General features: G+C 39.8%; 1 protein-coding gene across 1 annotated transcript in view; it reads left to right on the top strand.

Annotated features, from left to right (window-relative positions):
* fasn (fatty acid synthase) overlaps nt 1-17,485 on the top strand; it is a 52,894-nt gene that overhangs the window by 21,341 nt on the left and 14,068 nt on the right. Inside the window, exons 12-34 of the mRNA XM_053414086.1 lie at nt 12-106; nt 286-420; nt 824-1,027; nt 2,756-2,871; nt 3,220-3,395; nt 3,524-3,715; nt 3,849-3,929; nt 4,955-5,140; nt 5,353-5,532; nt 6,374-6,577; nt 7,076-7,392; nt 7,502-7,903; nt 8,174-8,338; nt 8,532-8,647; nt 8,874-9,028; nt 10,522-10,725; nt 10,808-10,958; nt 12,848-13,026; nt 13,193-13,312; nt 13,656-13,778; nt 14,986-15,209; nt 15,473-15,674; nt 17,138-17,289. Coding sequence (XP_053270061.1) covers nt 12-106; nt 286-420; nt 824-1,027; nt 2,756-2,871; nt 3,220-3,395; nt 3,524-3,715; nt 3,849-3,929; nt 4,955-5,140; nt 5,353-5,532; nt 6,374-6,577; nt 7,076-7,392; nt 7,502-7,903; nt 8,174-8,338; nt 8,532-8,647; nt 8,874-9,028; nt 10,522-10,725; nt 10,808-10,958; nt 12,848-13,026; nt 13,193-13,312; nt 13,656-13,778; nt 14,986-15,209; nt 15,473-15,674; nt 17,138-17,289 — 4,079 coding nt within the window. The remainder of the gene's footprint in view (nt 1-11; nt 107-285; nt 421-823; nt 1,028-2,755; nt 2,872-3,219; nt 3,396-3,523; nt 3,716-3,848; nt 3,930-4,954; nt 5,141-5,352; nt 5,533-6,373; nt 6,578-7,075; nt 7,393-7,501; nt 7,904-8,173; nt 8,339-8,531; nt 8,648-8,873; nt 9,029-10,521; nt 10,726-10,807; nt 10,959-12,847; nt 13,027-13,192; nt 13,313-13,655; nt 13,779-14,985; nt 15,210-15,472; nt 15,675-17,137; nt 17,290-17,485) is intronic.

Here is a 17,485-nt window from a genome sequence, read left to right as displayed (position 1 = left end):
CTATCCTTCAGGGCTGACCTGGGAGGAGTGCTTGGCTAAGTGTCCTCAGGGAGTTGTCCCAGCCTGCCACAACGCTGAGAAAACCATCACCATCTCTGGTCCTCAGGTCAAACATTTAATCAGACTTTGTCTTTTGTTGTCCAACATAGACAACATAAACTTTGCACAATTTAACAATGTAGTTGTTGAAAATCATAGCAGTGACCCCCTTTTTTTTTAAAGGAGGCTTTAAAGTATTTTAGGTTTAGTATTTCATTGACAGATGTGATATGTGTGTTTCATTAGGAAGCAATCCGGAAATTTGTGTCTGAGCTGAAAGATCAGGGAGTGTTTGCAAGAGAAGTGCACACTGCGGGTGTCGCTTTCCATTCCTACTTCATGGCTTCCATTGCTCCCAACCTGCTGGCTGCTCTAAAGAAGGTACATAGCTCTGCTGTATTTGAATTGTCCGCACCAGTAGAGTCATGACGTTTGAACAATCTAACAGCTACGTGGTAGACTTTGTAATACATTCCTACAACTATAATAATTTGTAAAATGTATAATTTGTCTGGTGTTTTTATGCCATACATTGTATTGTCATATTTATAGTTAATTAATTAATAATGATAAGTTTTAAACCTGTTTTTTATCCTGCATCATGATGACAGTTTTTTTTTGCATTTATATCTAAAACACCAGGCTAGATATGTCAGATAATTGGCATCACTATTATTATTATTAGCACATCTTTTCATGCTTTTTTGATTATATGACTATTGATCAATTATAAAAATATATTTGAACTACCAAATAATAAAAAATAGTAATTTTGTGTGTTTAGGTGATCAAGGAGCCATGCCAGCGTTCATCCCGCTGGGTAAGCACCAGTATCCATCAGTCTGCGTGGGATTCTCCTCTGGCTCTGTACAGCTCAGCTGAGTACTATGTCAACAACCTGGTCAGCCCTGTGCTGTTTAAGGAGGGCCTGAGTCTGGTTCCCGAAAATGCTGTGGTGGTGGAGATAGCGCCTAATGCTGTGCTACAGGTACAGTCCAAAAAGCAGCAGTTTAAACATTTACACTCCTCATATTAACACACTGGTTAATGTTTCTACAGGCATCATATCATGTGATGTGGGTGGTCTATTTTAGCACATACCTATGTTTGAAGAAAACATTGGGTGAGGCCTTACTGGCTGCTTAGAGAGTCAATCATCAACCCTGTCTTCATATTATTCTTCACAAAACCTTCCCTTTTACACTCCACAGATAAGATGGCATGGAAGTGTCCATAGAGAAATGCAAATGAAATATAGTTGATTGTGTTGAATTTATATTTCATATTGTAACCACCAGAGGTCTGGACTCGAGTCTTATATTCTAACTTGACTGACTAGTATTACATTTATTTATGTTAGGGTATCCACCATTGAGATTTCGCAGTGGCAGCCTGTGCTGTACTTTACTTTGTGTTTGTTTAATGTGGTCTAGAGTTTATGAGCATATTTTAACACATTTAAAAGCAAATTTTTATGGACTCAGATTGCCTGCTACACACAACACGAGATGTAACGTTACGCGCACAGCTACCTTTATTTCTGGAGTTTAATTGAAAATGATTGACATTTTAAAGTAATTCACTATTTGTGTTAATTTAGTTTACTAAGTTATACTCTGTAGGCCAGGGGTGGGGAAACTTTTGACTTTCGGGCCACTTTATGGGTTCTAAAGTTTGACAGAGGGGCGGGGCCAGGACCAGATGGTTGGAGTGTTTTTGTGAACTAATATAAATAACATGGAAAAATCATTACATGATAGGATTTGGCCTTTAACGGGTAGCAAAGCATTTATTTGCAAGGCAATTTAACAAAAACTCGCCTTAGGAGAAAGGCTTGCTAGCCTTTGCTATTTCGAATACCACCAAAAAACTTGCCTTGGTAGTTGACTCTTGAATCGCAGTTTGTCGTGGAATTTTTTTTTGCTGAGTCTGTAAATTAGCCACCCAACCTCTGAGCTGTAAGCCGCCCGTTCCTGCGTTGACTGTTTGCGCGGCACACTCGACACTCATTGTCCACTTTTCGTTTCCTTGATCCGCTCATTTTACAGAAAGGCTCACAGGGCAAAGCGAAAAAGTGAAGGGAGATCATGTGCCCTTTTAAGCCCTATACCCCACACTCCCTGTCAAATTTAATTTAGCTGACGCTTTTATCCAAAGCGACTTACAATAGTGCATTCAACCCGAGGGTGCAAACCTAGAACAACAAGAAGCAAGAAAGTACAATTTCTTCCAAAATAAAGCAAAACTACAAAGTTCTATAAGCTCGTGCTATTTAAGTGCTACTAAATTATGAATGGCTGTAGGCCATAATGCAAGAGCAAATAATTAGTTTAGGACTTCAAAAATAAGGTTAAGCACTTGGACTTGTCTTGGACTCAGTAATCCTTGACTTGGGACTAACTTGGGACTTGACTCTGGACGTCATCAGTAAGACTTACATATCTTTATAGTTGTTAATAATATGTACATGAATATATGAAATCTCAACTATTATGTGTGTATTCCATTATGATAAGTGTTAGTTATTTGGGTAGAATGAATCATATAAATCTGTGGTGAGAAAATCATGACTCTATGATACATCAGACATAAACTGCTGGCAAATCCGTCAGGACCAATTTGCGTTTCAGTATGTTGCTTGGGGGAGTGGCTTTGTGGATGACCTGCTCTACCTTCTGAGTTTAAAAATGTTTACACTTTTTTTTTTTTGGCATAGACCATTCTGAAGCGCAGCCTGAAGCCTACTTGTTCTGTCCTTCCTTTGATGAAGATAGGAATCCCCAACAACCTTGAGTTCTTCCTCTCAAACCTTGGCAAAATCTACATGAATGGGTCAGTAAATGCCGTATAGTCCAGCCAAAGTAGCGTTTTACGACCGACTAATTGTAAAATATTTTTTTTCAGCATATATCATTTATATGAGGTGTCCAGAACTATATGCTAAAAGTCCTAAGTAATCCTAGTTGAGGAAATATTATTTATTAAATTATTTTACAATTAATTCGATTTTTGACTCAAAATAAGTTACTTTGCCGGACTATTACTATTATTTTTCGTGTATCAGTTTAGGTTGGGGGATATGTTATTCCAGATGGGCTTTGCTGACTCCTCCTATTTGAGCACTCTTAGATGCAGTTTGAAATCATAAATACTATAATTATTTTTGATGCACCTCTGTAGCATCAATGTGGATGTAAACAAGCTCTGGCCAGCTGTGATGTACCCTGTGCCAGTTGGTACCCCTTTGATCTCTCCTTTGGTCCAATGGGACCATGCCCAGACTTGGGATGTCCCCAAGGTCGAGGATTTTCCTTCTGGCTCCGGAGGATCCAATTCTGCCTCCATCTATAATATTGGTAAGGACTGCACATGTGGAATAAAACTTGGCATCCATCTTCTTTTGTCATATAAAGGAAAAATATTAAACTATTATTTTTCATTATACTTGGTCACATTGTGGGCCGGTGTCCAACACCAACAACAGATGTAAACCCAGAGTCAACAAACAACTACCTGATTGGACACTGCATTGATGGGCGTGTGCTCTACCCAGCAACGGGCTACCTGGTTTTAGCCTGGCGCACTTTTGTGAGAAGTCTGGGTGCTGTCATGGAAAGCACCCCAGTAAACTTTGAGGACATCACCATCCACAGAGCTACCATCCTACCAAAGACAGGTGAGAGCAGAGCAGCAGGGATGGGGGTGGATGGAGATCGATGAAAGTGATGATGAGCACAAGCAGTTCTCATCAGTCTATCGGTTTCTGTCACTAAACGTGTCATTTCTTTTCATCTTTCTGCACATCTCAGGTTCTATCCAGCTGGAGGTGCATCTCATGCCTGCCACCAACAGATTTGAGGTTTCAGAGAATGGAAATCTGGCTGTCAGTGGTGGGTATTGTTTGTATTTGTTATATGTAGTTTTTGAACTGAAAAACTTCGGGCCAGAACTTATTTTCTATGATTCACATTTTATGAAATTATAATATAATATGATTATATTTGTAACCACATACAGCAGTCCATCCAAATATGTTTGTATACCAGGGGCGGCTCCTGCCAAAATTCTCACCTGGGAAAATTGTTGCGATAACAGCTGTTATCTGTTTAATGGATCAACTAGACATTGTCTCGATGCATTACGACATTTGCATAATTTTTTTTTAGGTCACCTTACATAGCAATACCACCAGTAACCACAAGACAAGGATTGTTCCTAAGCCTACATAAATGAAGAGAGACCTTTTTTGCCATTAATAAAATAAGTGAGTCTCACAAAAATCAGATTTAGTTCATTTTATTTAAGGGGCAGCAAATCAAGAACATTTATTATGTAAGCTAGCGTTGTTGTTATTAAACAAAAAAATGTATGATGGCATAGTCCCTTCTTATTACAGTTAGCAGTGCAGATCACAACGTATCCACTAGATCGCAACATAAGACAAGGATTGTTTCTTAGTTTACAGGTTTTACAGTATTTGTTGACAGCTACAAGTACTGTACTTCAGTAAAATTTGGAGTTACTTATTTTTTATCTTCCATTTCATGCTACTTTATACTTTTACTGCAATATATCTCAGAGGAAATTGTGTACTTTTTTAATTCATTAGATAACTTACGTTAGTTACTTTTCAGATTCAGATTCAGATTTAAAAAAAAGCATATCGTGCCCACTTCTGGACATGGAGCTCTACCTTATTGAGTAACCTGAATGATATATATTCCAAAACAGTCAATTTACCCAACTGAATGTTCAACCTTGTACCATGCTGTGGGTGCCGAGGTTGCCTTCCAATTCAGAGCTATGAGTTTTTTCGTCACCAACATAAGGGTAGTTTGGACCCAATCTGCGTCCGAACAAGTCGGACGCACCATCTCTTAGAGAAAATACCATTTACCGTTTATCTTTTTTTCAGGCAAGGTGACCATTCTGGAGGATGCCGCCCTCAATTCATTCCATAGTCACATAATTCAGCAAGCTGCCAATGTTAATGGTGACCCGAAAGTGAAGCTGACAGCACATGATATCTACAAAGAGCTGCGACTGCGTGGCTATGACTATGGAAAGTCCTTCCAAGGCATCTTGGAGTCCAACAATACAGGTAAAAGGGATAGGTTTAAGTAATAAGTAAGAAGTGTGTATTCTTTGTTAAATCTTCTTGAATTGTTAAGATTACTATTATTATTATTACATCTGTTGTTTTGTTTTTAATAGAAATATAAATGTAAAATGAAAGTATCTCCCAGGCAAAAGTAGCAATAGGTTGCTATACAATGCTTTTGCTTCAATTGTCATTTGATGGGCTGTTTCCAGGAGATAGTGGGAAGCTGCTGTGGACAGGAAACTGGGTGACATTTCTGGATACCATGCTGCAGATGATTGTGGTTGGGCTGGCGGGTCGAAGTCTGCGTTTGCCAACCAGAATACGCTCAGTGTGTATTGATCCAGCTGTCCATCTGGAAAAGATCCGCGAGTACACTGATGGAAAGCAGGGTGTGTTATCATGTTATTCAAATTTTAATAGATAATATGTATCTGCACTTGATTAGTAGCATATATCATGCTTAGCATGTGGATTGTTAAGGCTAAGAAGGTATAGTGTTGAATTTGGTGCAATTTGGACACAAGATACATTCAATATTTTTTTACTTTGAATAAATAGGCGACCAGCAGGCTCTATCCGTGGCGACCGGGATTCCAAAACGTAACGCATTGTTAAATATTACAACAGGTGCATTCATGCCAACAACAAGTGATTCTCCAGTTTGAGGTTCTGCATAATGACTCAAGCTTCACTGAATTTTGAAAGTAAGCAAAATCTGGCTTGCCGCAGCTGGTTTTACTTGCAGTGACTCAAGTACTACAGGTCCCACTTTTAGAAAGGAAGCTGCAACTGGCATTAACACCAGCCAAGCAAACAGCCCAATCAAAACAGGCATGTCGATTTTGTATATACTGTGACTATGTGTGTGTTTGTATTAAGTGTGGTGTGTGTGTGTGTGTGCACGTGCATGTGAGTGCATGTATGCCCACGTATGTGTGTGCTCGTATGCAAGGTGACTAGAAGAAATCTAGGGTCACTCCAGCAGAGCTCCAGAGATCCTGTGGAGATAGGGGAAACTTCCAGAAGGACAACCATTTCATATTTCTTTGGTTTCTTCTACACAAAGAAACTTTTTCCTGAGTTTCTTCTACACAGGACTCTTAGGACTGAGGCAAATCAATACGTGTGTGTGTGCGTGCTTGTCGACAGATTTTACAGATCCGATTAGAAACACGTTTATGTGCTGTTCATGCAAACTCCAACGTCAAACTTTGCTCTCTTTTTCTCTAGCTGTGGATGTCCATGTCGACAATTGCCTTGACAAAGTAGTTGCTGGTGGAGTCCAAATCTGCGGTCTGCATGCCACTGTTGCCCCACGTCGGCAGCATCAACAGAGTCCACCCACCCTTGAGGAATTTGTGTTTGTTCCCTATGTGGAGACAGGGTGCCTAACAGCCGATGGGAAACTTACAGACCAGCTGAGAATCTGCAAAGGTAAACAGAACTGAACCCTCTTTCATAGTTGTGATGTATAACTTTCCATCACTTTCAGATAGTATTTTTAAATTGTAAAACTTTTCATTGATTGAATTTAATGTTTATTTAAAATTACAGCAATTCAGTCGTATGATACATAAATACATAAGCCTATTGTTGCAATGGAATTTATTAGATGCCAAGGGGCTGAAGAGGTGTCTTTTATTTACCAACTCAGGTGTAGCATCTTCTTCTTTTCTTCTTGCACTGCAATATTCTACAGCAGTATTCATAGTTGGAAGGCTTCTACTTTAGGTGTTACTCAACAACAATTTTACCTATTTTCAATATACATGTATACCATATACTTACTATAAAGGTGATATCAGCTTTTTTTTTTTTTTTTTTTATAACTGGCACTTTATGTATCTCTTTTGCAATCTTTTGCAAGGATGTTCGTTATATAGAACACATCTGAGTTGTTTAGCATTTTACACTTAATCCCACTCTCTTTAGGTTTAATTCACAGACTGCAGAGAAAGTTGGCCACTCATGGTGTCAAGCTCTCCATCCCTGGGCTACAAGTGGAGTCAGACAGCCCATTTCCATGCCCTGAAACCTCTCAGCCTGGCCTGCCGCGGCTGCTGGCCTTGCTCTGTGCCTTGGAGCTGAATGGAAATCTTCAGTCTGAACTGGAACAGCTGGTGGAGAAGGAGAGGGCATGTCTGCTGCAAGACAGCCTGTTACAGGGACTGCTAAACAACCATGCTCTCAGACACTGCCTGGACATCACTTTGGAAAACAGCATGCCCGGCAAGATCAAAGTCCTTGAGGTAAAACTGAAAACACACAATAGGTCTTATGTAAAAAATAGGCAAATTTCATTCAGATTCAGAATTATGCATTATGCTTAAACCCTCCTAATTTTGACCCTCCTACCAGGCTCTCACTAATGATGGCCAGCTCTTCTCTCATGTGGTACCCCTCCTAAATGTCCAGCCCATGCTGCGTGTGGACTACACTGCCACAGCATCCAACTTGGAACTTTTGACCCCCTACCAAGCCACCTTAGAGGGGCTGGCGGTCACTTCAGCTCAGTGGGATCCTCTGATGGGCCCGGCTCCTGGAAGCCTAATAGGCGGGGCAGACCTAGTGTTGTGTAATCACGCCTGGGGCCCTCTAAGGATGGACCCTAAACTGCTGGTGGCAAATCTGTCTTCTGGAGCCAAACAAGGAGGGTTTGTTCTCCTCCACACCCTGCTGAAAGGAGAGACACTGGCTGAAACAGTGGCCTTCCTTTCTAACACAGCCCAGAGCAGCAACCAGCAAGGACTACTCACACAGGTAAACAGGTTTCTAATCATTTAAAGAAACTATAAATACTCTCGTTAATTTTTGTGTACTTTATACTGTTTGCAATGATACCTCTAAGAACAGTTCACAGTTTGCTAGAAGCATAATGTTGTCAATCTATCTGAGTCAACACCTCTGAAGCTGATAGTTCAAATACATATATTTAAATTTTCAGTGACATTATCTTGGAAATGCTAGCATTCAATCACTTTATGGGAGTGGGGATGATGTGTACTGATAGTATCTCCTTCTTGTCACAAGGCTGAGTGGGAGAAGGTCTTCTCTGAGGTTTCCCTTAATCTGGTGACTGTCAGGAAGTCTTTTTATGGCTCAGCCCTCTTTCTTTGTCGCTGCCGGTCTCCAGCCAAACAGCCTATTTTCCTTTCTGTGGACACTACCGACTACAAATGGGTGGAAACACTCAAGGTGGGTTCTAAATCCTTCTGTGAATCTTTCTTTCAATTCAGAATGTCAGGCCAAAGAGAGTAGTAAATTTGTATTATAAAATTCATATTGAAAGTGCTGTATATCAGAATACTGTTTTATTCTGACTTCAGTCATCATTTACAAATGGCACATTAGTCATGACTCTGAGTAACTGTGTGGATCTGTCTGGCAGGCAATGATGGTGGAGACAACAGACTGTCCAGTGTGGTTGACTGCCTCTCAGGCCAACTGTGGCATTGTTGGAATGGTCAACTGTTTACGACAGGAGCCAGGTGGCAGCCGAATACGGTAGGACATATCCTCTACCATACTATATCCTACAGTAGTGCTGACACAGCTATATAATTTGGCCATATATAATAGTTTTCTATATATTGGTGACATATTTTCTATATTTATCCTAAAGACTCTAGTGATTAGGTAGCACTGCACTCACTTTCTAGGATTTGCTTTTTTAAATCTTTGGTCTGTTTTTTAATGTCCTTTTCTCGATTTCCTTCTTATTTGTTACCAGCTGTGCGTTTGTGTCCAATCTAAATGAGTCTTCAGTTGAACCAAGGCTCCAACTGGCTCCTGAGTCCATGAAGTCAGTGCTGGAAAGAGATCTGGTTGTAAATGTGTTCAGAGATGGACACTGGGGCGTCTTCAGACACCAGCTCATCACTTCTGGTAACAGTATATACAATCACTTTTTATTTGGTTTAACCGATATGGTTGTGATGTGGACCTTATAAGAAATTATGTACATTAACTTTGAGGAAAAAAAATTCAGTTTGCTTACGTGTGTCAGCAAGGATTGTTTTTTATGGTGGCAGACATGAAAACTTCTTTCAGTTCTGAGGCACAGCTGGCAGGTCAGGGGTGAGTTGGGCACCACCTAGTGTCTAAACTGAGAAGTGCAGTACATTACATTACATTTCATTTAGCTGATGCTTTTATCCAAAGCGAATAAAGGGCGGTGCATGCTTCTGCGTTTTCAGGAACAAGCAAGCACACAAGAGCCCCTTGCGTGCCTATTGTGTGCTTGCGTACCCCTTCTTGCGTGCTTGTGTGCGTCGCCCAATTTTTCTGACTATACGACAAAGCTACGCAAGCCTCGCGCAGCCCGCAAGGCTGTGATTGGCCTGCTAACTACATCCTTTCCGGAGTCACATTTCCAGTTTCATACCCCATAATACAGGCAGAAACCACGGAAGATTTAGAAGAAAACGAATATGGACCAGATAGAAGAGCGTTTGGCAGAAGAGATCCGAAAGTATGACCACTTGTATAACCCGTCATTTACTGGCATATTTGTCCGCAGGAAGAGGCTATGAGGAGCCACAGTGGCATTCAACCCCAAGGGTACATACTCAGAACAACAAGAATCCAGAAAGTACAATTTCTTCAAAAATAAAGCAAAACTACAAAGTTCTATAAGCTCGAGCTATTTAAGTGCTACTAAATTGTTAATTAAAAAAAAAAAGAAAAAAAAAAGTAATTTTTTTGATGATGCGGGCCAATTAAAAATGGATGGTGGGCCGCAGTTGGCCTGCGGACCTTAGTTTAGACACCCCTGGTTTAGAGCAAAATCTAAAGTCTCCTTCATGTTCCAGCTGGTCCTACCGTTGGCCCGACAACTTTGAATATACTGCTTATACAAATCTCCTGGTTGGGGCAATTTTGGGCCAAAGATGTTGCATAATCCCTGAAAAAAAGAACATACCTTGATAACATCCTGATACCCTTTTAATAATGTTTAATATTATGATATAATAAAATAATATTTATTGGTCAGTTTCCACATTGAACTGGAGGATTGTAAATCATGTCCAGTTAATAAAAATTTAAGAAAATAACAGAAATATTGGAAAAAAATTGTCCATCTCAACAAAAAGTGCTTGATTGAAAAAAAATGGGTAAACTTGAATGGCGCTCTGAGAACATGTACAGGTATCTCGAAAATGCTCTATCTCGCCATTTTTCACATACATTTTTTAGTCCGTGACGGGTTCACCATTTCTTTGTTTGGCCTGCCACAGTTTCATTATTAACAGAAAACATGTCCAGCTCAGCTTGATGACAATAAGTTGTTTTCCTTTGTGACATGCCCGCCTCTCTGTTGAAAAGAGTGTTGGATTACACTTTCATTAAAACATTTGTTTGTGTTTTGTGATTGCCAGATCAAAATGAAGAGTTGACAGAGCAGGCCTACATCAACGTGTTGACTCGAGGTGACCTATCTACTCTGCGATGGATTGCCTCCCCACTCTGTCATTTTGTGGCCAACAGCTCTGAAATGCAACAATGTTGCGTATACTATAGCTCGCTCAACTTCAGAGATATAATGCTTGCAACTGGCAAACTTCCACCAGATGCTATTCCAGGTGCGCATTGTCAACATCTGTCAATTTGCACATCAAGCTCTCCTAATTTATTAAATTCTCCTTTTCATTGTACTTTCTGTAGGTGATGTAGCTCTGCAGCAGTGCATGTTAGGTATGGAGTTTTCTGGTCGTGACCCCAGCGGTCGCCGTGTGATGGGCCTGTTACCTGCTAAAGGCCTAGCAACACGTGTAAACGCTGACAGACGGTTCCTCTGGGATATTCCCTCCTGTTGGTCAGTTTTCTAGTTTGTAAATATGCTGTGTTTGTGTGTGTTGTGTGTTTTTTTAATCATTCCACATCATGTCCTTAGGCAAGATACTGAACCCCGGATTGCCCCTCATAGAAACAGTGCTTCCCATAGATGTAGTGTATGAATGGAAGAATTACAAAAAAACATATCGTAAAGCTCTTCAAGTAATCACCAACACTAGAAAGTGCTATATAAATACAGACCATTTATTATTTTACTGGAAAACAACATATTTATCCAGCCTGGCATGCGATCACTTATCTCACAGCTAGAAAATCACAGTCCCTCTCACAGTGTTTGAGAGGAACTAAGTGAAGGAACAAGGAATAATCACACTTTATTAGATTTAATAACAGGCTGCACCTGCAGCTGTGGCCGCATGTGGGGTTGGGCAGGGAGGTGCAGTACTGTCTTGGCGTATCACTTATCAAAAAACAAGTTCAAGATCGTACTCCCCCAAACTCTTCAGAATTATGTTATATAAGTGCCCCGTACTTTCCAAATATTTGCTGTCTGATGTTCTCTATATATAAAAAAAATATAGAGAATATATATATATACGTTTATGTATAGAATAGAATATCCAAAATATAAAATGATAGTTAGGATAGCCTATTATGTTACATTTTCTTATGATTTGAGCAATATAGACTACCCTTGTGTGTCGATTTTATAGCATTAAACTTATAGCATAGATCAATCAATCAATCAATCAAATTTTATTTGTATAGCCCATATTCACAAATTACAATTCATCTCATAGGGCTTTAACAGGGTGTGACATCCTCTGTCCTTAACCCTCAGCAAGAGTAAGGAAAAACTACTAAAAACCCTTTTAACAGGGTAAAAATATGTAGAAACCTCAGAGAGAGCCACATGTGAGGGATCCCTCTCCCAGGACGGACAGAAGTGCAATAGATGCCACGTGCAGGAAAAATAGATGATATGCTCTTTCAAGTTTTTATATGTCTTCTCTTGGTGTCTATTCTTTATAATCTCCTATAAAGATGGACAAGGTCTTAATGCTTTCATCTTCACATTGATGTCACTGTGTAATACTGCCTCAAATTTCTTTCATTTTCAAGCAAGACATATTTGGTTGTGCACACATGAAGTCACATTCTGGAACTTTACACATAGTATCGACAGAGTCAACAACAACTAGTTGTAGACAACTTGAGGTCTCTAAAAATCTATTTGCAAGTCTCCACAAATGTAATTTACTAGACAATTGTATTACATTGGAGTCACATCCTTCTTGGTATATGAGATAACCCTAACTCATAAATGAAACAACATTGTTTTAAAGGATGGGATACATGAACACTTTATTTCAATTATCTACTTTCACTGCTCCTTGGTGCTGGATAAAATTGCTCTCCTTAAACTTGAAAGATCCTCTCCTGAAATCCATCTCTATTCAATTTTAACAAATGTGCAAATTTGAAAGAACTAATGAAAATCCTGTTTATCACTCTTGACTAATATGGTCTGCCTTAGGCCTTTGAACTCTAAATCTGCCGATCTTTTCCAACAGTGACTTCCATAACTTTCTGTAATGTTTTATTTATAAGAAAAGAAAAAAGTTTTTTTAACCATCCTATATTTACTAAAAAGTAAAAGACCAAAGGATTAGATGCCCCAATTATTTAGCATAAAGGTCATTTTTGAGTTTGATATAGCTAAATTAAACAAATATATATATATCCGCCTTCTGTCATTGTATGTTAACAATATACATAGAAAAAAATGGGGACTTTTCAGGCATTTAAAAATGGTGATTAAATATTTTAATCGTTTTAGAGCCCTAATATATATATATATATATATATATATACACATAAAACGTGTGTGTGTTTGTGTGCGCGCAGGACCCTTGAGCAGGCAGCCTCGGTGCCAGTGGTCTACGCCACAGCCTACTACTCTCTGGTGGTGCGTGGCAGGCTCCGCCATGGAGAGACTGTTCTCATCCACTCAGGCTCAGGGGGCGTCGGCCAGGCTGCCATTGGTATAGCACTCAGCATGAATTGCAAAGTCTTCACAACAGTTGGTTAGTATTTAACTACTCACTCTTATTTATTTTATATGAAAGCTTATTTCTGCCACTTTTTGTTATTCAGTGCTTTCTTTATCGTAAGTATGCCTTGTTATAGTTATCATACAGTCTCAGTCTTTCAGTAATTATAAAATCTCCTTTTTGTATGTGTTATCACAAGGCTCAACAAAGAAGCAGGCCTACTTGCAGGAGAGGTTCTCTCAACTCTCGGAAGAGTCCTTCGCTAACTCCAGAGACATCTCTTTTGAACAGCACATCTTGCTCCATACACAGGGCAAAGGTCAACATCTCATATTGAAGTAACACGTTTTGTTGTGGTTGACTGTAAACAATTTTGATTTTTTTTTCTTATTTCTGAAATAAGGACTTAGAAATTTTGATTTTAAATAAACGTAACACCAGACTACTCCAAGTCTTTATTTAAGAAAGAGGTTCCCAAAATTAACACATTGTTAAATAGAGCTTCAACAAAATAATGATTGAATGATTACATACATAAATTAAAGCTTTGCATTGTTTTTGTGTTTATGAAACGATTCAATTGCATTTTCATATGTATAACTGCTCAACAACGAACAAGTGTCTTTTTTTGTCATACATAGTGATTTCTGTGTGTGCTTCAGGTGTAAATGTAGTTCTGAATTCTCTGGCTGAGGAGAAACTGCTGGCTAGCGTTCGTTGCCTAGCTCGCCATGGACGATTCCTGGAGATCGGAAAATTTGACCTTGCAAACAACTCTCCACTGGGTCAGTAGGAAGCCTCAAGATTACACTTGATGCTGTCTGTTGCTGCTTGAATTTCAGAAACATTTTTACATAAATATATTAAAGTTATTTAAATATTTCTTGAAATATCAGAAGACATTAGAATTGTTTAATATTACATGTATATACTATATTCCCCTAGCCTGGATGCCAGACGAACTTAGCCCCGCCCACAACATTTTAGGTCGGGCAGTTCGGTCTGGAGTCGCTCCGTTGAGGAAAAATTATGGCCCGACCGGGCCAATCAGATTGTCAGGGCGGGCTTTATACGATGATTGACAGATGATCAACGGTAACTTAATCAACCACGTCATCAAAGTGCCCTTGGGTTGAATTCGTTTTCAACAAACATGCCTGCCGCTGGCGAGCTGAGATGTGTAGATGCTGCCATTGAGTCTGTTTTAGAAGACATCGACAGCGCATTCATTTTGAAAGAGGAACACAGAACGTGGAGGCGACGCCAAAGCACCGCGCTAATCCCTACTGCCCGGCGCTTGGCTGTTCACAACGGACACTGAAGCGACGCTGAACCGCCGGGCAGCGCTAATAATATCACCCGTTGATCCAGTAGATCGCTGCACGGCTTTGTGCCAGTCACACCGGAGGCTGAAGCACCGCGCTGCGCCAAGGCTGCCTCGCGGTGCTTCAGCCTCCGGTGTGACCGGCACAAAGTTTTAACATGGGAGTGGATGGGAGCCAGCTGTTATTTAAGTCTTGGCGCTGCGCAGAAGCGTCCGGTGTGAACCCGGCGTTAGTAAATAACTCACAATGCGTTGCTTAGCATACGTCACACACTACGTTGCTCTGATTGGTTGTAGGTCTATCCAATTGAGCGAAGAAGAATTTTACTTCCTGGTCAGTTGAAACACGCCCCATAATCACAGCCCAATGGAGCGGTCTCAGACTCACATTCTGACTAGAATTGTGAGTCTGACAACGTCAGGCTAATATTCCCCTATACTGCAGCTATAATTCTTGTACTTCCATCACAGATAGTTTAGTGGCTAGGTCATTTGAAGGTTTGTAAGGTTTACACCCTGTCATGCTGTTACTCCTGCATTGCTTTGTAAACACATTTGAAGTGATGTGACTAAGTAAATGCAATTAGTCATGACTTGAATGTCTGACTTTTCGGACAAAGTCCGAGTCAGCACTGAGTAGTATAATCATGATGTTGTGATATTTTCAGGTATGGGTCTTTTCCTAAAGAATGTAGCGTTCCATGGCATCCTGCTGGATGCTCTCTTCGAAGAGGGTAACCAGGAGTGGGAGGAAGTATCCCAGTTACTGAAGGCAGGCATTGTGGGAGGTGTAGTTCAGCCTCTGAAGACCACAGTGTTTGAGAGGAACCAAGTGGAGGAAGCATTCAGATATATGGCTCAGGGCAAGCACATTGGCAAGGTCCTGCTGCAGGTTAGTTTCACCTCTGACCTTCAAACTTTGATTTTAGTGTGAGGATACAGCAGATTGTCCATAATGGAACATGATCTATTATGGTCATGGTCATTTAGAGAGAGAATATTGAACAATCCTAATCCTAAAGATCCCAAGACGTTTCAGGTAATGCCTTCTACCTCAGTTTGTGTTAAACTCACATGATTGTTGTGCGTCTATTACTTGATAGTACAACTCATCAGCATACTGTATATCCTCTTACTTATTTTCTCTTCACACAGGTTCGTAATGAGGAAAGGGGTGCAGAAGTCCAAACTGCTTCCCCCTTGTCTCTTCTGGCGATCAGACGCACTTATTGTGTCCCCTCCCACTCCTACATCATCACTGGTGGACTGGGTGGCTTCGGTCTGGAGCTTGCACAGTGGTTGATAGAGAGAGGAGCCCACAAACTGGTTCTGACTTCCAGATCAGGCATCAGGAATGGTAATGCACAATAATTATAATATTAATATTAATAACTGTTATGTTTAGGACTTATCTGAACAAGGTTAAAAAGTGCTTCACAAACTTGATGGCATTAAAATGAATACATTAAAAAAAAGTAAAGGTGAGTGGAGAAAAATGGGGTTGGGGGGTACCAGGAACAGTTATGTAACATCATATTAAAGCTCTGTCAGACTGGCTGGTAAATTTAAAATAAAAAAGCCGAACCCTCAGGGTAAGCTCAGGCTAAAGGTAAATCTGACTGGCTACTGGCTTGTATGGCAGAACTATGAAAGCCATGTGGCCTGCTGAGTAGATCTGACATCATTACCTTAATGCCTTTTTAAACTAAAGCAGCGGAGTCACTTACCACTATGCCGATGGAGGGGTGGGTGAAGGGTTTGCGTCCACAAAATACTTCTGACTTCTTTCCTATGAGGTTTAATAAATGTCTATGGTGCTGATGGACTGATACAAGATTTGAGAAGTAGCATTTTCCTGCATCTTTCACCATGGTGTTTTATAGACATTCAACCCATTCTCTCCTCTTATTGCTAAAAGCTCTGGATAATATGCACAAGTCAAATGTTTGACGTTTATCAATATCATACAAATACATTTTTTGTAATTTTAAAGAGGTTTTAGAGAATTAAAGGCAACTAGTGCAGTGAATTAGTTGTTTCTACTAATCTACTCTTAATGCCTTAAAAATCCAATAATCAAATTTGTATCTCTTTCCTTTCCGTGTCCATCCTCCTCCCCTGCCTTTTAGCACGTACACAGACACAACACACACACACACTGTGATCAACTAAAAAATGTTTTATATAATCAGTCGTGGACAGGTACGGACTATACTGAAGTACAAATTTGAGATAGTTGTACTTTACTTTATTATCCAACTACAGTTAACTGACAGCTTTAGAAATTTGTAATTTAGAGATTACAATTAATGTTTGGGATAAATTTGTGTAGATAAATAAATTGTTTAAAATGCCTCTCTGACGAGTTGGAAAGCTGAAAACGGGTACTTTTTATGACTTTTCAAAGAAATATGGTTCTCACAAGAGGTTCTAATATAGAATATGACACTTTGTTGTAAACTAAACTAGTCAAAAGTATATGAAGTAGTTCAGACGCGCTCAACGTTTAAAATCAACAACAGCAAAAGGCAAGATACACATTGTAGTAGGTAAAGTAACTGCATAAAAGAGAACCACCAGAGCACCTCATTTACTCACACAAATGTAGGCTCATCACATTCAAACTTTTTTTTAACACATTCACACTTTAAAAAATATATATTTTAAACATGTGCGATATGTTGCAGTATATAGCCCTGTAATTGCATTGTACATAAAGAAAACCTGAACTTTGCTCTAGAATCATTAATGATACAGATTGGTGTACCATGTGCTGCTGAACAAGTTTTTACTAACAGTTTACTATATAACTGTTTATAGGATACCAGGCAAAGCGAGTGCATGAATGGCAGACTCAAGATGTGGAGGTGCTGGTGTCAACAAGTGATGTCACTACACTGGAGGGAACAGAGAAACTCATCGCTGAGGCCGGTTCACTGGGTCCAGTGGGCGGTATCTTTCACCTAGCAATGGTAACACACAAAACACTCACCAGCAGTCCCATTAAAACAATTGCCCTTGAATCCAACCAGGGTCCCCCTACAGTTGGGAGGCATAATTTATGTTTACCTTTGCTAAGGAGGCTATGTTATTGTTTGTGTTTGTTTGTTTGTTTGCAGCATTATGCAAATTCTACTTAACCAGTTTACATAACATTTTATGAGGAGC

This window comes from Pleuronectes platessa, chromosome 21 (assembly GCF_947347685.1).
Source record: "Pleuronectes platessa chromosome 21, fPlePla1.1, whole genome shotgun sequence".
Lineage (NCBI taxonomy): Eukaryota > Metazoa > Chordata > Actinopteri > Pleuronectiformes > Pleuronectidae > Pleuronectes > Pleuronectes platessa.
The sequence above is the reverse complement of the archived record's forward strand: the minus strand, read 5'-3'. Positions and strand labels throughout refer to the sequence as shown.